This window comes from Anser cygnoides, chromosome 3 (genome assembly GCF_040182565.1).
Source record: "Anser cygnoides isolate HZ-2024a breed goose chromosome 3, Taihu_goose_T2T_genome, whole genome shotgun sequence".
NCBI classification, from domain to species: domain Eukaryota; kingdom Metazoa; phylum Chordata; class Aves; order Anseriformes; family Anatidae; genus Anser; species Anser cygnoides.
Window position 1 is genome coordinate 47771620 of NC_089875.1, and position 18040 is coordinate 47789659.

Consider the following 18040-nt stretch of genomic DNA (forward strand, 5'->3'; position numbering starts at 1 on the left):
ACAAATTTGTTTTCCTTGAAAAAGAATGACAGCAGGCAGTAAGGACAAGCCACGCATTGTGATCATACCCTCAGCGGCTGAAACAGCAGGAGGCTTTTAAGGCAGGGCTGGAGCTGCGCTCCTTGGGTGGCTACCCTGCTTGCAGAGCTCGTCTGCTCGCCTTCCTGGAAGGGCAGAGCAGGCAGCCAGGTGCCCTCTGGCAGTCTGCGGCTTTTGGGATCTGCTTACTTTGCCTCTGCCTAAAGCCAGCCCCAGCCTGGGCTCCTTCCTCATACGTGCGATGGATGAGAAAACAGAGAGTGATGTTGCAGACAGAGGAGTAGAGGGGGAACCAGGACACTTCTGTCTCATTCTTTCAGCTCTCTTTCAGAGCTCTTTTTTAAGTCTTCCTGCACAACTTCGGGGAAAAACTGCTGTTTTTCCCTTTGCAAGACAGCATTCTTGAATAATACTTCCCTGTTCTGCAAGGGTCTCAGGCTATGCTTTGAGTGTTTGTCAAGTCTGCAGAAGCTTTGGGTGCTTTAGACTACCTGTGAATAAAGTTAAGTGCTTACAGCTAAAGGGAGGACAATTGCAACACTGGCATAAGGAAGGTTATGAGTTGAATTTAGCAAGATTCTGGGGGGGGACGACACACAGACTGAGCTGTTTTCATATTTTATTTCCTGAATGCAAGTAAGGGTGTGCTAGCAGAGTTTATTGATTATAAAATTTGAGAGCCCATTGTCTGCACAGAGGGGAACTGAAGCAGATTTTGGAATGATTCAGAGAACTCTGAAGTCTGTACTAATAGAAACAAGCTGAAACGTAGCAGTACAAAGTGCAAAATCATTCACCTGGGGACCTCTAAGAATTTTGCCTCTGAGCTCATCACTTAGAAACAAACAAGAAGAAAGCCCTCATGACTGCTCATCACAAAATGACTTGGGTAACAATGACTACTCCCCACACTATTGCAACCACGATGTACCAGGCAAAAGTTTTTTCCAGAAGAACTGGGGAAGTGCTTAAGCCATCTGTAAAACCTTAATAAGAGCTCACTGCAGTGAGTCTTGTTGTAGTCACCTGTGGAGAGGAATGATGAATTCCAGGTGGAAAAGGTGTGGTGAAGGGCTCATAAGATGATCAGGAGACACAGAGCTATTATTTCTTGAGGGAACTAAAAGAGTTTGCCTTGATTAATCAAAGAAAATGAAGTCTGAGGAAGATATTACTGCTCCTTTTAAATACCAAATGTCAAGGAGACAGAGGAGATATTGAAAGCCAGAAGAAAAAGCTGATCCAAGAGAAATGACCATGCGTTTGTTCTGGCTGGAAATGAGGAGGAAGAGCAAGACTCTGAATGACCACTTTGCTGGCGTACTGGAAGCAGTGTAGCCAATGTGTGACCAATCCATGACAGCAAGGACTGACCTCAGGGATCTGGGGATTGCTGTCAGGCCACTGGTTCAGAGCTTTACTGATCTGGAACAGAGGATGGGCTCTGTGCAGCAGCAACCTCAGCCCAGCCACAAGGCAGGGAGGCGCTGGGTTTGCTTCCATAGCTTGCCCTGCTTCCTCCCATTGAAATTCTGCCTGGTTGTCTCCTTTTTGTTTCCTTCCTGCTTAAAGGCTCCTGTGGTTCCCCTACCCTCTCAGTTAAAGCCTTGTCCCGTGGATCAGTTAAAGCTGGGCTGAAGGTAGTCTGCTATTTTGGAGCTCGAAGGGGCTGAAATAGGTAGGAATTCAACTCCGATAGTTTTGTAGGCGAGGGAAATGACATTCACGTTTGTGTCTGTGTTGTGCAAAGCCATGGGTAGGACAAGGGCTGACGGGCAATGAAAGCTACTGGCACCAGAATTTCTGCTTTTCTAACAAAATCCTTTAGATTTTGTTTAGTGAAGCCACATCCAGCTAAACCACAACTTAGGTTAGAGTAACCACGGGTGAAAAACCCCACATAGAGCTTTAGGTTAAATGGGCGGTTTGCGGTCTCACAAAGGAACCCTTTCTCCAGAAATAAAGGCAGAGTTGCTCCTGCATTAATGGCTTGTTTAGTCTGGATGTCAATCTGTACTTAAAAAAAAAAATGTAATGATAGATAATTATATCTGCGTGTGCATGAGCCAAGATCAGATGCAGAAACAGTCTGATGTAACTCGGGTGTTGGGACTACTGTATGATTTACTTCTGCTTTTAGAAACTGTGAACAGTTGCCAAAAAAGTTTTCTCAGTTTTGGGATTCTGATTTCTGTGATCAGGTGGGAACCTCATCACTGCTTTGTCTTGGAAACAGTCGGACAGGTGCAGCATTTCCATCTCTGCAGGCTGTATCCAGCAAGAGAAAGCTGAGCTAGGGATGGTGTAGAGTGGGTAACACTGTGCTTTCTCTTCTGCTTTTATTTTCAGGTGCAGGGGATTTGCAGGAAAATAAGGAAAACAAACAAACAAAACCTTAAATGATCAGTTCAAACAAACTATTTGTAAAAATCTGCTAGATACCCAGGTCTGTTCTGTCCAAAAGTAGTTGCAATATTTTGCACTCTACTACTCTGTTTAATTTCTACATAATAAAGCAATATATTTTAAAATCCCAAACCTGGGTGGCTAACAGGACTAACAAGCTTCCTACTCTGAACAGGACTGCAGTCAGGTATACCTACTGAATTTAATTTATATTTTTTTAAAGAAAATCCGTAAAGAAATAATTTGTGCTGCTTTCATTCCATGGCTGTTTTGGAATTGCTGCTGATCCTGTATTATCCTGTGGGGTAGGACGTGTCCTGTTTATTGTTCTGCTTGAGCTCCATGACTTCTACTCGGTCTCCCAGTCTTTTGTTCAGGTAACCCATGTCCAGCAGGTGAGATGTCTCTGTGTGTCTCTGTGACCAGACCAACTGAGATAACAGCACTTCCGTTCTACCATCCTAACACCTCCATAGGCAGCCCTGGGCTTCTGGAGGAGCACAAGCAGCCTCTGTCCTTTCTCTACCTCTGCCTTAGCAGCTGCCCCAAGGCTTGAGAAGAGTCCCCATGCCTTCGTCAGGGCCAGGGCTCCCCACAGAGCCCTGCCAGCAGAGGGGCAGGAGGAAGAGCCTCTGCTGGGGAAAGACTTGGGAAGCCACAAAAAGAAGGCAGGTGAAGAGCTGCCAGCGTGAAATTTGTTTGCTGAGATGTGGCACTGTGGGGAGAAATGGTGAACTGGAGTGAGGGTCCTTGCACAGGGAATAGAAATCTCTCAGAGTAAAAGGATCTGCTGGATCATGGCAAAGGAGATAATGGGGAATAAGTAGACAAGCAGATAAAAGAGAATGAATAAAAGTGCATGGCAGTGGTGTCTTTTTCTGGAGGAGAATTGTATTGAATCAAATAAAGCTTGTCTGCAGTGGTCTGGGATTGCACGTGTGAGACAGTATTTGTTCAGGGATAATGGCAGTAATACCCCAGCTTTCTACATGGTTTCATGTTTTTGTTTTGTTTTATTTTTCATGTTGATCTTAAAACATTTTCCAAAGGAAATCTCTACCATTATAGTGATTCTGCAGCTAGAGAAATACTGGCTCTGTGTTTTTGAGAGAGAAAGAAAAAGAAGAGTGACAGAGAGAACCTACAGGTGTAACAACAGGAAAGAAAAAGATAGGAAGTATGTCCTAGGTTGGGCTATAAAGACAGCAGGGATATATTCACAATGTTTTCATGTGTGCTGCTGTAGGGAGGTAAGTTGGGTTGAATTTGTTGATTGTTAAAATGAGGATGAGACAGATAAAAGTTACTTAAAGACTAAACTTTTCTCAATGTTACTAGTCTGACTGTAGTGTTGGATGAATGCATGTTACAGTGCCATCAGCCTGAGTGCACACTGGAGAGCTGTGGGCTGCACCACAAACTTGAGGAATCCAAGCTTTCATTTCAAAGTCAAGGGCTCTAGCTTTCAGGATGGCAAGGGTATGTTTCTACCAAGAAACAGGGCAAGGATTGAAACAAAAATGCTTTAGAAAACAAGTTAAATAGCCCAGGGTTTCTAGAAGTATGCATTTCTTCGTACTTTTTGTCTCATCAGAGTGTTAACTCTGAAGGGTAATGACTACATTTAACTATCAGCAGACACAGTTCCAGGATTGACCTTTTTAACAGATGGGGAGGGAGCAATAGTCCTGTTCTTCCCAGAAGGGAACACATTAGTTACTGAGAGAAATGGGATTTGTCAGAAAGTGGAAAACAAAGGGGAAATTTAAATGAAAAGGAGGAACTATTGTTCTAAAAAGAGAAACTTGCTTCCCTCTGAGTGATGCTCACAACAGGGTACTTGAATTCAACATAAATTTTGCTTCTCTCTGTAGGTAATTCTAAAGTCTGGGCTCAGTCTATTCATTTATTTTTGCACCTGCTGTTAATATCAAAGAGGAGTCAGCTGTAGGTTTGGGCTAGAACAAAGCCTTACTCTTAAGCTTATTGCTGATACTACAAGTTCTATCAGTTTGCCAATGACGGGGCAGTAGGATTTCTTGTGAACTGTGCAAACTGTGTCAGGGAAAAGTCTGCTTATTTTTAGAGGTTGGAAATTTTGGGGAAGATGAAGAGGGGAGTTTCAAGACAGGGCTATGTGGGAACGTTGGCATCCCTATTGCAACAATAGCAGCGTCTGGTCTATGTTACGTGCTAGCACATCTCAAAGTGGGGGGAGTAAAAGATAGGGCATTATTAACATTGTATTTCTTTTGGATTTTTCTTAAGTTTGTTACTTAACAAGAAAGTCTAAAGCAACTTTAATTCATGTAAAGGCTAGAATTTGTATGTACTAATTAAGCAGATAACTGAAATAACTTCTTTCTCTAGCAGATTGGAAATTATAACAATGTTCTTCAGTCATACGTTAACTCTAGAAGATTTCTATATGGAAATAGAAAATTACAAAAATCCTGATAACCTTATTTATTTTCATTGCAATAAAATTTGTTATTCTGCTAGTGTTAGGTAACAAAGTGATGTTGCCTACCACGCCAACTGTTATGTTGTTTGCTGCTTGTATTTCATTACTACCTAAGAGGCCCTGGTCCCAAGCCAGTATCCTGTTGTGCTAGACGTGGTTCAAAAGATGTTCTTTATAGCAAAAAGCTTATACTGTTTACAGTGCTTTTGGTTTATCTGTAAAGCATCTGTAAAGATAGCTACTGTTGAAGTTTTAATTTATTTAGAAAATGCTTTTGTTTTTCTTTTTTTTCCTTGTGCTTTAACAAAGTAGTTTAAACAACTGTTTGCTTTACTGAACAGCCTATAATAAAACCCATAAATATCTGATCTTTGTACTGCATTGGACAGCACAAGATTGTAGATGGCAAGATGGCTTTCTTTAGCTACTCATGTAGTCTTGTAAAGGAAACAAATCCACAGTACAATGCATTCTTTGTGCAGGATGGACAAAGCTAACACTAGATTTTTATTTCTTTTTAAATCAATCTTCTGCATTTCCTAACAATATAATATGTAGCATTATATCTACCTGAAAATTTTCAGATTAAAATATCCTTGCACATGAAGTACCATTTTTTTTTCTCCATAAAGACTTGTATTTTTTTTCTCTAAAAAAAAAAAAAATACTGAAAATTTTGCATAGTTTTGATTGTTTCTAAAAGGAAAAAATATGCCAGGAAAAGACATGGTCTTCACAGCTTTAATAACTGAGGTACTAACCCTCATACATCACATACTGTGTCACTTGTAGAGAAACTTGTATTACTTATGGTTCTAGCTGTATAACCTTTCAGTTGCCACCTTGCAGAGCAGAAAATGAAGCAACGTAAGCAGAGCTGAACAAACTACTGAAAGTAAACAATATATTTACTTTTCGTTTTTTCTTTTTCTATATGTCAGTTATCTCCGAACAGACCTGGACGTCTTAAAAACTGTGTTGTTTTGATTTGCTGAACGAATTGCAGTTCATGTTGGATCTCAGAGTATTTCTTTTGCTTCTGGACTAGGTAATTCCCAACTCCACAAAGCACTCCCAAGATGGCTGCTGGCACGCACAGCAGCATGAGCGCACGTTTGCATGGTGTCAGCACTCAGTTAATATCCTTGTGGAAAAGCAGTGACTTATATAAGTGCTGGTAGGAATCAGAGAAAACAACTGACACATAGCCTTTAAACAAGTTTACTCCTTGCATGCGTACAGTGTTTGAGAAGAATCCTTTGTAAAAACAATCCCCTGTGAAATAAGGTTCTGTATAAATTGCTCTAAAGGTTTACAGAATAAGACTAGGGAACAATGTCTTTCCTGTAGGTTTCTCATTTGTGACAGCAATTCAGTAGCTGGGTAATAATTACTGGATTCTGTAAGATCATTTAGCTGAAAATACCTAGGAAAAAATGCAGTTATTTTTATTAACTTGCACAGGACTTTTCCATAAGGGATTTAATTTGGGGCTCTCTTTACTCAACCCTGGCTTGGGTTTTAGCTGCATTTATCCTTTGCTCCCTCCCCAATTTGCAGCCCCCCCACCTTTCCAGCAGGTTGCCTTCTGTGTATTTCATTGCTGCTGCTCCTGCCTCACGCACCTTCAGGTGGCTGGTTCAGTCAGCTCCTGTACTGCTGCCACCCTGGATCTTTCTAAACTGTCTTTCCCCATCATGTGTCTTATCCCATTTCTTTTTTTCTTCCAAGGAATTGATCATGCATCATAGAGGGGGCTCTAAGAATATAAGGATGATGAGTGAGATAAGGTAATTTACGAGGCAAAAGAGTGGGACCAGATAAAAGATGAGTCACTGTCATTGGTGAAATGTAGCAGACAGATCTGGAAGGAATAGGTGTTTGTTTTTAAGCTGGATTTAATCCCCACCCCCCCCCCAAAAAAAAAAAAAATTATGGGAAAATAATCAAATTGAATTATAACAATGTTTTCCTGTAAGTATTTTGATTAATATTGCCAAATTATTGCCAAACAGACTTATTTGCTGCTTTCTAAACAGGCCTTTTCCTGTAAGTACAATGTGCGCTAAAAAGACTGACAGCCTCAGTGGGAGCTCCAGCTTCCAAACTTTTGTGAAATTGCATTTAAACATGCAAATACAACCAAAGATTTTTGCCCATAGTTCCCCTGACACAACACATTGATAACAGAGCCCTTGCATCTAATGCAAGTGGATGCGTGAGAGTGTTCTAATTTGCATTTATTTGTGTTTCAGAGTTTAAAAAATCCTTTTATGGGATGATATAGCAAACCTTACTGTTCCAGATCAAAACTTCCTATTGGAGTCGCTGAGACTTCTCTGGCAAACGAAGTGGATGCATGGTTAGTACTACAGCTGCATCAGTGGCATCGTTGCTCTGGCAATGCAAATTGTTATGCTCTGAACAATGAAAACTCAGATTTACAGATATATGGGGGAACGGGGGAACAAGCAAATACGATTCATTGCTAATTTATTCCCAAACATTTAGATGAAAACCAAGCATATTTGTCTGTCTGCAAATCAGTATATTTTACAAATCCATATGTATTTATCTTGAAAATTAATTTTCATTGTCATCCAATGTTTCTTCTATAATTGCTTTTGCCTGCCTTGCCGAGAAGCAGGTGACCAATCAGGTATGTATTGCCAATGGCTAATGAATAATAATCAAATGAACAGTTTGCAAATAACCCTTAACCTGAAAGCTGTTTGTCTAAAAGATTTGATTTCTTACAAATCAAAATGTATTTTGCCTACTTTGTTGAATATGCACATGCATATTTATGTATGCAAAATTCACATTCCTTATATAAATACTCAGATATCCAGTTTCAGGCAGTGATATTTGAACAACTGTAGTTTGGATGACCAACAATAGAGGAATTCAGCATAAATTAGCATAGTCAAACAAGATTTCTACAATTATAAATTGACAATGTAGTTTCAGTAATTTGGTATTGACAGAAGAACAATTTGGGACTAATCTGTGTAAAGGAGCACCTTTCACTTTTTCAGGTGAATGCTCAGTCATTTCAATTTCATTCTCCCTTCCAATTTCAATAATTTGGCATTACAGATTTTCTAATACTAACAAAATACAATTTGTTAATTGCTAAGCAAACGGACTGCAACAACTAAGCACAATTCACTGAAGTTTTGTTTCCATTCGCTAAGCCTTTTTTCTCAGAGAATTTAAATAGTTGCTGGCTCCCCTGTCATCCTCCAGCAGTTCCGAGAGGAAAGCTGTCTATGCAAAGCAGGTAAATAATGGCTGGTTTTAAAGAAATAAAAGCACCTCGCACGAATAGGTACCCGAAATTGAAGTTGTTAAACTGTACTGATAAAGTCAAGTATACTGCAGGAAAATGCATCGCAGAAGCAGATGCATCTTTCTGTATTTCGGTTCAGGATTTTTAAGCAGCAGCAGGTTTCAAGAACCATACAGATGAAAGCAGCTCAGTAAAACCTGCCCCTCTGTGAGTCGTTTCGCTCTGTTTTTTTTCTTTTTAAATGAATCTTTAATCTGGTTTGGCGTTCGAACCCCTTTGCGAACTCCGGGGATTGTCTCCCGCTGGCAGCTAACGTTCAGCGAGCTGCACACACGATTTAACTTGAAAGCGTTATTATTTGTAGAGGAACACCTTATGCCGCGTGCTGCCGGATGGCCATATCGCATATCTGCCCCCCGACGTGGAAACTCGTCCGTTTTCGAACGCTAACAGGAGTCCTGAAACCGTGCGGCTAAACCGCGGCAAGACTTTGAAATCGAGACGAGAAGCACAGGTTGGTGGCGTGCCTGAAGCAGGGGCGAGGAGCGGAGACGGGACCCTCCTGCCCCGGGTCGGGAGGGCGGCGGGGGCTCTCGGGAGCGGAGCGGAGCGGAGCGGAGCCGGGATGGCGGGGGGCGCGGGGAAACGGAGCTCTGCCGGAGACAGCCGGGGAGAGGAACACCTGCGAGGGGAACACACCTGCGGCGGGCGGGGAGGGAGGGAAGGAGAAGAGGGAGGGATGGAGGGAGAGCCCCAGCCGGGCGGGGAGCACAGGTGAGCGCCGCCGCCGGGTAGCGGGGCGGGCAAGGGGGAGCCCCGTTAGCGGGCCGCCGGCTTCCCGTGTGGCATCCTCTGCTCCCCGTGGCACCTCTTCTGCTCCCCGCGTCGCCCCCTCGGCCCAGCCCGGGGGCGGCCGGTCTGAGCGCACCTCCGCCGGGCTCCGAGCTCCGTCTCCCCTCAGCTGCGCCCGGCGCTCAGCGGGTTCAGGGCGACAACGAAATCTGCGCCGCGGGGGCTCCGAGCGCTGCCCTCGGCCCCGCTCCGTTTCGGGGTCCCCCCCGGCTTGCCCTGGGGCCGGCCTCTCCCGGGGGTGCCGCCTGCGGGACGGCTGAGCGCGGCCGGGGCTCCGCGCTACCGGCCCGGGAGGGCTGAACCGGGGCGGCCCCGGGCAGTGCTGGGCGGCCCCTTCCCGGTCCCTGTCCCCGTCCCCATCCCCGTCCCGGTCCTGTCGGGACGGCACGGCGGGCGGGCGGGCGGGCGGCTCCCGCGGCGTCCCGGGACCCCTCCGGGCGGGCGGCTCGCCAGGGCCTGCTCCGGAGCGGCGGGCACCGGGCGCCGGGGAGCGGGGTCAGGGCACGGGGGTGCTGCAGCCCCCGGGGCCGGCTCCCGGGTAGACCGCGGGGAGCCGGGGGGGCGGCTCGGGGGGCTGAGAGACACGGGGCTGGGGGCTGCCGGCTCCCGGCGGAGAGCGGGAGGGGGCCAGGGCACAGGCGTGCGGTGTGGGGCGTCGGGGGGAGCGGCCCGAGCCTGTCCCCGGGGAGCGGGGGGCGATGCTCCGCGGGCACCCGGGGTTCGCTCCCCGGCGGCTTCGTGCCAGGCGCCGCAGGGCGCCCGCCTTTCGCCCGGGGCGGCTGGAAATCGCCGCTTCGGGTACCGAGGCCGCATAGGGAGTGCCTTTTCCTCGCGTCTCTGCCTGCGTTCCCTTTAGGTAAGCGCTGTGCCGTGGCTCCTGGGTGTGCGGCTGGGAGCGGGAGGAAGGGAGGCAGCTTGGGAAGCGATCGCTCCGCCAGTGGGCGTTTTCTGGCGGCCGGGCTCGGTATTGGAAGCGGCACTGCAGTGATTTTATCTGCCTCTTTGCAGACGCGCACGCACATACGGGGCAATATTTGCGTTGCTGGAAGAAAATACAGCTTGTTAGCGTTTTCTCGCTGTGAAGGCGAGGCGGGAGCACGAGGAGAAGCGGACTTTAAAAGGGGATCGGAGCCGCTCGGCGGTCGGTAGCGCCGCGTCCCCCTCCGGCCTAAAGGGGGACCGGGAATGTGAGGATTTCGGGACGGAGGGGGCCGGGGTGCACGGGCGGTGCTGGCCGGGGGCTGCCGGAGGGAGCGAAGGACCGGACCGCGGTCGCCTCTCGTTTTGCTCCGTCCTTGCGCGGCTTCCCCTCTCTGCCTACTCCGGTGTCTCTGCTAGACGTCCTGCCTTAAACTACGGCGAAAGGGAGGGAAGAGCGGAAGCATGTCCAACCCGGAGAAGCGGCTCTTAGCCCGCCCCTCGGCCCCCCTGGCTGCGGCACCCGGGGAAAAGCCCGGCTCCGGCAGCCGCCCGCTCCACTCCCATGGCCAGAGCGGCGGAGGTGGAGGCAGCGGCGGGTCTCCTCCTCCTCCCCCCGCTCCCGGAGGCGGCTCGGCTGCCTGCAGCTCCCTCTCTCTCCTCCTAACAACCAGCAGCAGCAGCGGGAGCCGCGCTGCAGGGACAGCCTCCTCCGCCGCCTCCGCCGGCATCGTCCCCAGAGCGGCGGCGGCTCCTTTCCTCGCTCCAATCCCCTCCTTCTCCTCCGCTTCTCCATCTTCTTTTTACTTCTTGCCGCCGCCTCCTCGTTTCCCCTCCTCGTCTTCCTTTAACCTCACGAGTCTCCAAGGGAGGGGAGGAGGAGGAGGAGGAAGAGATGTTGGCGGAGCAGCGGCAGCAGCAGCTCACTTGATCGCCCATCCAGGCGGCAGCGGCAGGAGGAGACTCTTCTCTTCTTCCTCCATCCAGGGCTTGCTGCTCCGCTCCACGGCCGGCGGCCCCCGGCAGCACCACTCCCGGCTCCTCCTCCCCCCGGCCGCCTCTCGCCCGTGGTCCTGCGATTCCCTCGGGGCTGCAGCGGCAGCAGCCCGCGGCGACGGGATCCGAGGAGGCGACGGCCCCGGCAGGAGCGGGACTCCGAGGCGGCAGCAGCGGCAGAGAGGCGCCTTCTTCTTCTCCTCCTCCTCGGCTCCCCTGCTCCTAGGGCCAGACATGGAAGATGGATCTAATTCTGCCAGCTGCTTTAGGAGGTTTACGGACTGTTTCTTGAACCCAAGTAGGTACCGCCCGGCGGAGAGGATGGGGGGATGCGAAGGGCCGTGTCCGAGGCTGGGTGCATGCGGCGAGGAAAGGCAAGGGCATCGCTTTCTTTGTGAGCGGGGGGGAGGCGAACACACAAAGGGGCTGCGTGCGCGGGGCGTGCGTGGACGCATGGAGGAGCGGCGAGGATGCACGGACAAAGGGGATGCTCGGCGTGCCCGAGCGCTTTGTGGCGGCCGTCTCCGCATCGCTCCGTAACGCCGCGGGTGTGCGTGTCAGCAGCCTGCTACCTGGTGCTGCTCAATTCCCTCGCCAACGGCACCGGGGGAGCGGAGGCTGCCCCCCCGCTCGCTCCGAGGGGCGGCGAGGAAGCCTCGCGGTCTCGGCAGCCGGCAGAAAAGCGGCTGAGGAGGACGAGGAGGAGGAGGACCGAGCGGGGCGCAGCGCCGCGCATCCTCCCGCACCTCCCGGCGGGTCTGCCATACGCGGGGGGTTCGGGCTCCCCAGCCGGCCTCGCCACCGGCTGCCCCTTTCCTCGGCCGGGGCTGCGCTGCGGGGCCGCCGGGGGAGGCGTCACCGCCGGGGCACGGCCGCTCTCGCCGTGTGCCGCCGGAGCGCCCCGAGCCTCGCCGGGGCCGACGATCCCCGTTCGGGGGGTATCTCGGGGGGGCGCCCCCCCTCGGCCCTAGTCTCGGGGTCCCCGGTCTACGGCGGAGCCGCGGGAGCGAAGTGCTTCGGGGCACACGGGGCTTTCGGGATGAAACGCTGCTTCATCGGGCACCGCCGGTCGCCTAGCGGTACGGTTTTAGGGTGGCTTCCACCAGCTGTGGCTGGTGTGACTTTTTTTTTCTTTTTTTTTTTTTTTTCCTCCCGACTATCTCTTAAGTCACAGATTTATGCCTTAAGGTGTCCCTGAACTCGTAATTTGGTATCTTGGCGCACTTTCACTTTTGTTGGGTAGCTTTTCAGATACAGGTACATAGTATTTAGTTCACGCGTGTATGTATTTCTGGAGGATGTGAGAAGAGCTATAGAGATGTCAGCTGAAACCTCCTTATTGCCCAACAGTTCTCTTTATCAAGCGTGGTAGTACTTGTTCTGTTATATGGTAGAGGTGTATAAAGACCACTATATACATGTCCCATTGTCCTTTTGAAACTTCATGCAATATTTCATTATGCTACAGAACCATATACTTGCTCAGTTTTAAGGCCTGAAGAGATTCTTAAGCTTTTCTAGTTTTTATTTTCTCCATGTTTGAGAGGAGTGCAGCACTAGTCGTGCAAGTAGCACAACTCTGATGCTTTAAAATAAGTAGACTTGGGAGCAAGCGAGCGAGCCGGGGGACATGTGTCATATAGGGCAGTTCTCTCTTAAGCTAGACCAAGAGAAAGAAGGCATGGAAAACATCAGCTTTATTCAAAACAACATTTTAAAAGGAACGATGAATTCAATTTAAGCTATTTTGTGAACACTTGAACGGAAGAAACTTGGTCATCTTTGACTGGTTGTGACCTTTGAAGATTTTCCTGCAGGCAGGAAAGGGGCAGAATGGTTCTTTTCCCTGAGAGTTTTCTGACATCTAATAAGACATGCAGCCTGTCTCTCTGGGGAGACACTTTTCTGTGCTCTGCAGCCTGCTCTCATGAAACTTTCAAGAACCTAAATGCGTGATATCTCGACTCCTCTCTTGAATGTGGTTGAAACTGGCCAATGGGCTCAAAAAGTATTAGTGAGGTCAGGCAGACAGACATCCACGTGTGTGCATGCATACATATCTGTACAGTGCTCCCCAGCCCTCCCCACCCCCCCAAGTGTTTGCATAAATCTGATTTCCCTTGGAAACCAGGCTGAAGAAAGAGGAGCAGAGGGAAGTCAAACAAGATGCTCTTTTATTTGGTTATGATGTGGCTATTGCAAAGACCACTCATCCAACTGTTTGGAGTACTGCACGCAGTCCTGCTTACAGTATGGCAGGAAAATAATTATTGTGCTTAAGAGGGTGAGATGATATAGGATAATGAAGGTTATGTGCTGCATCTCATGGGCTTTGTTTCTTGAATTGTATTTTAAGTTCTAAATCATACACATATACATACATACAGTCTTTGACGCTCAAGACAAAAAAGTCTAAATATTTTTTTACAGAGGGAAACTGGTGAGTTCTGTAGGGAAGAGAATTGAGATGCACTCTTTGGGTGAGAGACTTAAAAGTCACCAAACAGAATCTTCAAGACCAAAAATCAATGAAATTGCTGAAGATGTGTTCTTCTTGTCTGACCTCTTTTGATGTGTATGCACTCCTATCAGGATTTTGTTAGAAGTTACTGATTTTATTGAAAGGTTAGATCCTGCAATATTCAGTTTGTTCCATATTTGACTATTTTTAAGACTCTGATTAAAGCACTGGACTGAAGAGGCTTATATGGACTGCGTATGGCGTGTGTTCTGAATTTTTTTAAATCTGTAACTTGCTGCATAACATAGTGTTTTGGGAAATGTATAATATCTACCATCCTGGATCAATTCTCTGTTGGTGTTCTGCTGTTTTTAAGATACTGCCCGTTGCCAGGCATTCCAGGTTCTTGTGAAATGTCTTACCTGCAGGGGAATGTCCCATGTTCCTTCTACACGAGAGGTCTCTCAAGCTGTGCACGTGTAGTATATTTCATCCGTGTCCCATAAATCAGATATGAATATTTTACAGTGTGGGAGCTTTCTGCTTGGTGCGAGTATTACCAGTGTATGGATATTTTATGTGGAGTTGTTTTATCTGCTCGTTCTGTGATGTGGCAAGTTTATCCTGCACCTACATATGACAGATGTCAAGACTTTCAGATAACAAAAAGTAGATGCAATAAGATCTGTAATTGCGGGAGAAAATAATAATTAAGGTTTAAATAAAGTTAGAAGTATTCCCATCACCTGTGATGGTGGGAAAGTTAATCTTGTCTTGACTTTCTCTCTCTTTTTTTTTTTTTCTTCTTCTTCTGGTCTGTCTCTTCATTACTTGCAGTCAGGGTCTTGTAAACCAAATGCTGATCTTCAGCAATGAATCTCATGCATACAGGTGGACAGAGTTTGCTTTTGCACTTAAACCATCCTTAACATGTAGGTGCTAATGTAGAAAACAGAATTATCCCTGGTTTTCACCCCAGGGATTCTGGCTCCACCTTGGCTAGAGAAACAGAATTGTGGCCAAAGCTGTGTGCAGTTATGATGATAAGTGGTGTCAATCAACAGTTCCTATCAGGACAGGGGCATCGTAATACCCCGGTTTGCATTATTGTATGGTCCCACCATGCATCCTGCTCAGAAGCACTACTGTTCTGTTCTGAGAGAAAGAGGGAACAAGCTTACAGCATAGAAAGGGAATGCACCCAGTTAACAGTGAAGGAGTGTTTGTCTGAGTTAAGCAACCATTTGTAAAAATACCTATAAAGCACACAGTTTACTTTTGAAATAACTAATCCACAGTCCCTTTGCCTCCTCAGCTCTGCTGTCTACATTTGCTTCGTGGCTTACAGGCACATAGTGCTCGTAGGCCTTAAGAAAGTAGGTAAAACCTTTCTAGTTAGTTCAGTAAGCTTGTCCCTTGTTTCAGAAGGACCATGGAAGGAATAATTATGCACAGTGCAAATGCTTTGGGAGATGGTGTCTCTGTCCCTTTTGAGAGTAGGGCGGCAGATCATCCGAAGTTCTTAAACTTAAGTTTTTAAACTGGAGCTGATGGCTTCAGACACCCCTGTTCATGTCCTTCCTCCTTTGGTTGGTGTTTAAGCCGGATATGGTGAGAATCTGAAAGTGTAAAGACGGGTGTTTATATCAGCATATATGTGACTTTGTGGCTTTTGAAACAATCATACAAATGTTCATTTCCACGTATGATCTGGGGCATGTACTTGGCTTAATCTCTATAAAATCCTTCTGTTGTACAGATCAGTACAACAGTACCTTTTTGTTCACTTCTAAGATTTTGTGCTGCATTCTAATACAAATACATCATACCTTCTATTCTCTCAATTCTTGAAGCATGAATTTGGTTTTGGATTCATAAACTAAGAATGAGAGTCTTTTTGTCTCTGGGTTTACAACTTGGAACTGGCTTATGCAGCTTTTTGATCGATATTTAACCCTGTCTGTGATTTAAAATTGTCATTCAGCTTGGCAGAGCTAATATGAGCAAAAATTTTTAGTGTTACTTTGAAACATGTTATCGTTTCTAGTCATTATGTTTAATGCTTTAATATGATACATTTTTAAATATTTTTGTTTTGTGCTTTTTGCATTATTCTAAAAGAAACCTAACATTGTAAGTAAAACAAAATATAAAAAGAAAAAAAGCATTTGCATTTTTTTGTTTCGTTTTTATACTCCCTCTGCTGGCTGTTTCAATTACAAGTACCTGTACTCAAACTTTGTTACTAAATCTGCTCTTCCTTTAGTGCTTCATCAAATGAGCAGTAATGTGCATTGACTTGAATCTGTATTTAAAATACAAAAAAAAAATTCTATAAGTGTTAAATGAAGAAAGACTATTTGGAGGAACAGAAAATTTGACACCTGTTTTAGGGAGCAATGTTTTCATTTTTATCATATCTTGTATTGATTTGAACTCTAAAAACAATTGAATCTTTAAGTGCGCGGGCTACATTTTCACTAGTACATATCGCAGAAGTAGCAATACATATATTGTTCCAAAAGATTTAGTCATATGTTCTATGTCATGTGTAATGAACTTGCTGGACAGCATTGAAAAACATTTGTGGCAAAATCTAAATAATTATGCTGCATTTTTATTACATTAAAATATCTTTTTATCATTCACCAGTTTGAGTTCTATCCGCATAATTGGCTATAAGACTGTGCAGATGTAATAGAGAATTTTGTGAAGTACTGGTTTTAGTACTCTGGTATACAGCAGCATTCATCCAAAATGTTTACAGCATTCAAAAGCTATAATTCCTAGGAACTTTGGAGACTAGATACAAGGATTGCTGTCTATAGTATTGAAACAAAGCCATTGCGTTCCCCATGGATGTCAGGTATGGTTAGGATTGCTCATTATTTCTTTTTCATATTTCTCCTAAAGATCCAGACTTTTCTGTGCAATGTGTCTTCACTTGTGCTGGTACCTGGCTTCCTACTGGCAGAGCTCGACGAGTGCCACCTACTGATTGACAGCTCCTTCCAGTACTTCGTCTTTTCCCATCTGCAGCCTCTCACAGCTCAGCCTGACTTTTCTTGTGGGATGTGGCAAGTTGATGTGGTTAAATGTGTCAATTGAGTTAAATCAAGCCTCGGCCTTGACCTCCTCCATTAAATGACGTGCTTTTTTTTTTTTTTTTTCCTCCTAATTTGCTTCAAGGTGAGAAAACAGGACTTTCAGCTGGGAGGTGGACTTTTTTTTTTTTTCTTTCCCTTCTTCTTCTTCTGGTCCCTTTTTAAAAGCTTGTTAAAAAGAAGCATATTTGTGTTGTTTCATCACCATTTCGTGTCAAACTGTTATAATTAGTGTGGGAGGAACTATTAGCTTGGCTGATGTTAATAAAAGACCTTGGCTTCTGTTGTGCCAGACAATGTACTGATGTGTTGCACACATGAATTGGTTCAAAAAGCAGGTAACAGGTTCAAAGTCATGATTTTGTTAACACATTGACATTCCAAAGTGCTCACGATGTGTTTGTTTTTGCAGAGGAGATGGATATTCTGATTAACAAGTTCCAAATTTTCATGGTAAATTGATGAATCGATCTTTACTGCACACTGAGAATTCTTTCTTCCAACTTAGAAGTATGCTAATTATGTTCTTAGGGGAAAAAAGCTTGGCAAGAGTATGAATTACTTCAGAAAAGCGTATTATCAACATATTTACAAGGAACTCCTTTAGTCTGGAGTTAAGTAATTTTTATATATCATTTTTCCAGTGATTTATCACCATAGAAAGCTTTCTAAATTCCCAAATCCTGAGTGTAATAGGTGGCAGAAAGGAGAATTTTTTTTTTTACTTTGTTTCCAAATTTCATATTCTCTCAGAAAAGACATTGATAGCAAGTTTTAATCTGTGCGAGTGAGACTGTTGACAATAAAATGTCTAAATCTTACGGCTTGATAGGACTGGAATTGGGGTTCCTGTATCACTTGGAGGCTTTTCAAAGTAGTTCTGTCTCAAGAATCAGAAAAAGAGAAGGCTTTCTGATAGTACTTGCTGCCTTGAGAGAATTTATACTCGCTTTGGTGGTTTATAATTAAAGTAATAATAAAAACCATTAACATAAAGGCAGCGGTAGTAATCTGACCTTATTGGATGTTGGGACCTGAAGAAGGGACTGTCAGGATCTATGAGACCAGTTAATCCACCTTCCATATGGAAAATATGAAGATTTAATGCTTTCATTAGCACTTATTGATCTGATTCCTTGTTTCTGTATTATCAACAAACTCCTCTGCAGTTGAGCTGTACATCTCTTAACAACGTTTATTCAGCTGTTAATAATTCCAGCATTCTTCCTTCCTCTTACGCTTCCACTTGCATTGAAAAAAGTCCCCTGAAGTCAAGCCAGAAATGGTTCCTAAAGGAAAGATTTTTTTTTTCATCCTAAGTTCTAATAGCTTTATACAGAAAGCTTGCATCTGTAATTATCTTGATTCATCTTGAACTACACTCTCAAAATAACATTAATTTTTAGCTGCTGACAAACATTGCTATGTCCACCTTAATAATACAGTTTACTTTGCTTCACCCTGTGGGGAAACTTTATAATTGCTAGGAGAGATGCCACTTTCTTTGC

The 18040-nt window shown here is 45.5% G+C and overlaps 1 protein-coding gene across 3 annotated transcripts in view; it reads left to right on the forward strand.

The window, feature by feature from the left end:
* The window catches only part of PDE10A (phosphodiesterase 10A), a 371561-nt gene that overhangs the window by 174976 nt on the left and 178545 nt on the right, over positions 1-18040 (forward strand). The window contains exon 1 of one of the 3 annotated variants that reach the window (XM_048067853.2): positions 9925-11265. The exons of 1 other annotated variant lie outside the window; for it this stretch is intronic. In XM_048067853.2, the coding sequence (XP_047923810.1) occupies positions 10437-11265 (829 nt within the window). In that variant the 5' untranslated portion in view covers positions 9925-10436. Of the gene's footprint in view, positions 1-9924; positions 11266-18040 lie in introns of those variants that run through there. One more of the 3 variants, XM_066994131.1, reaches the window with a different exon arrangement.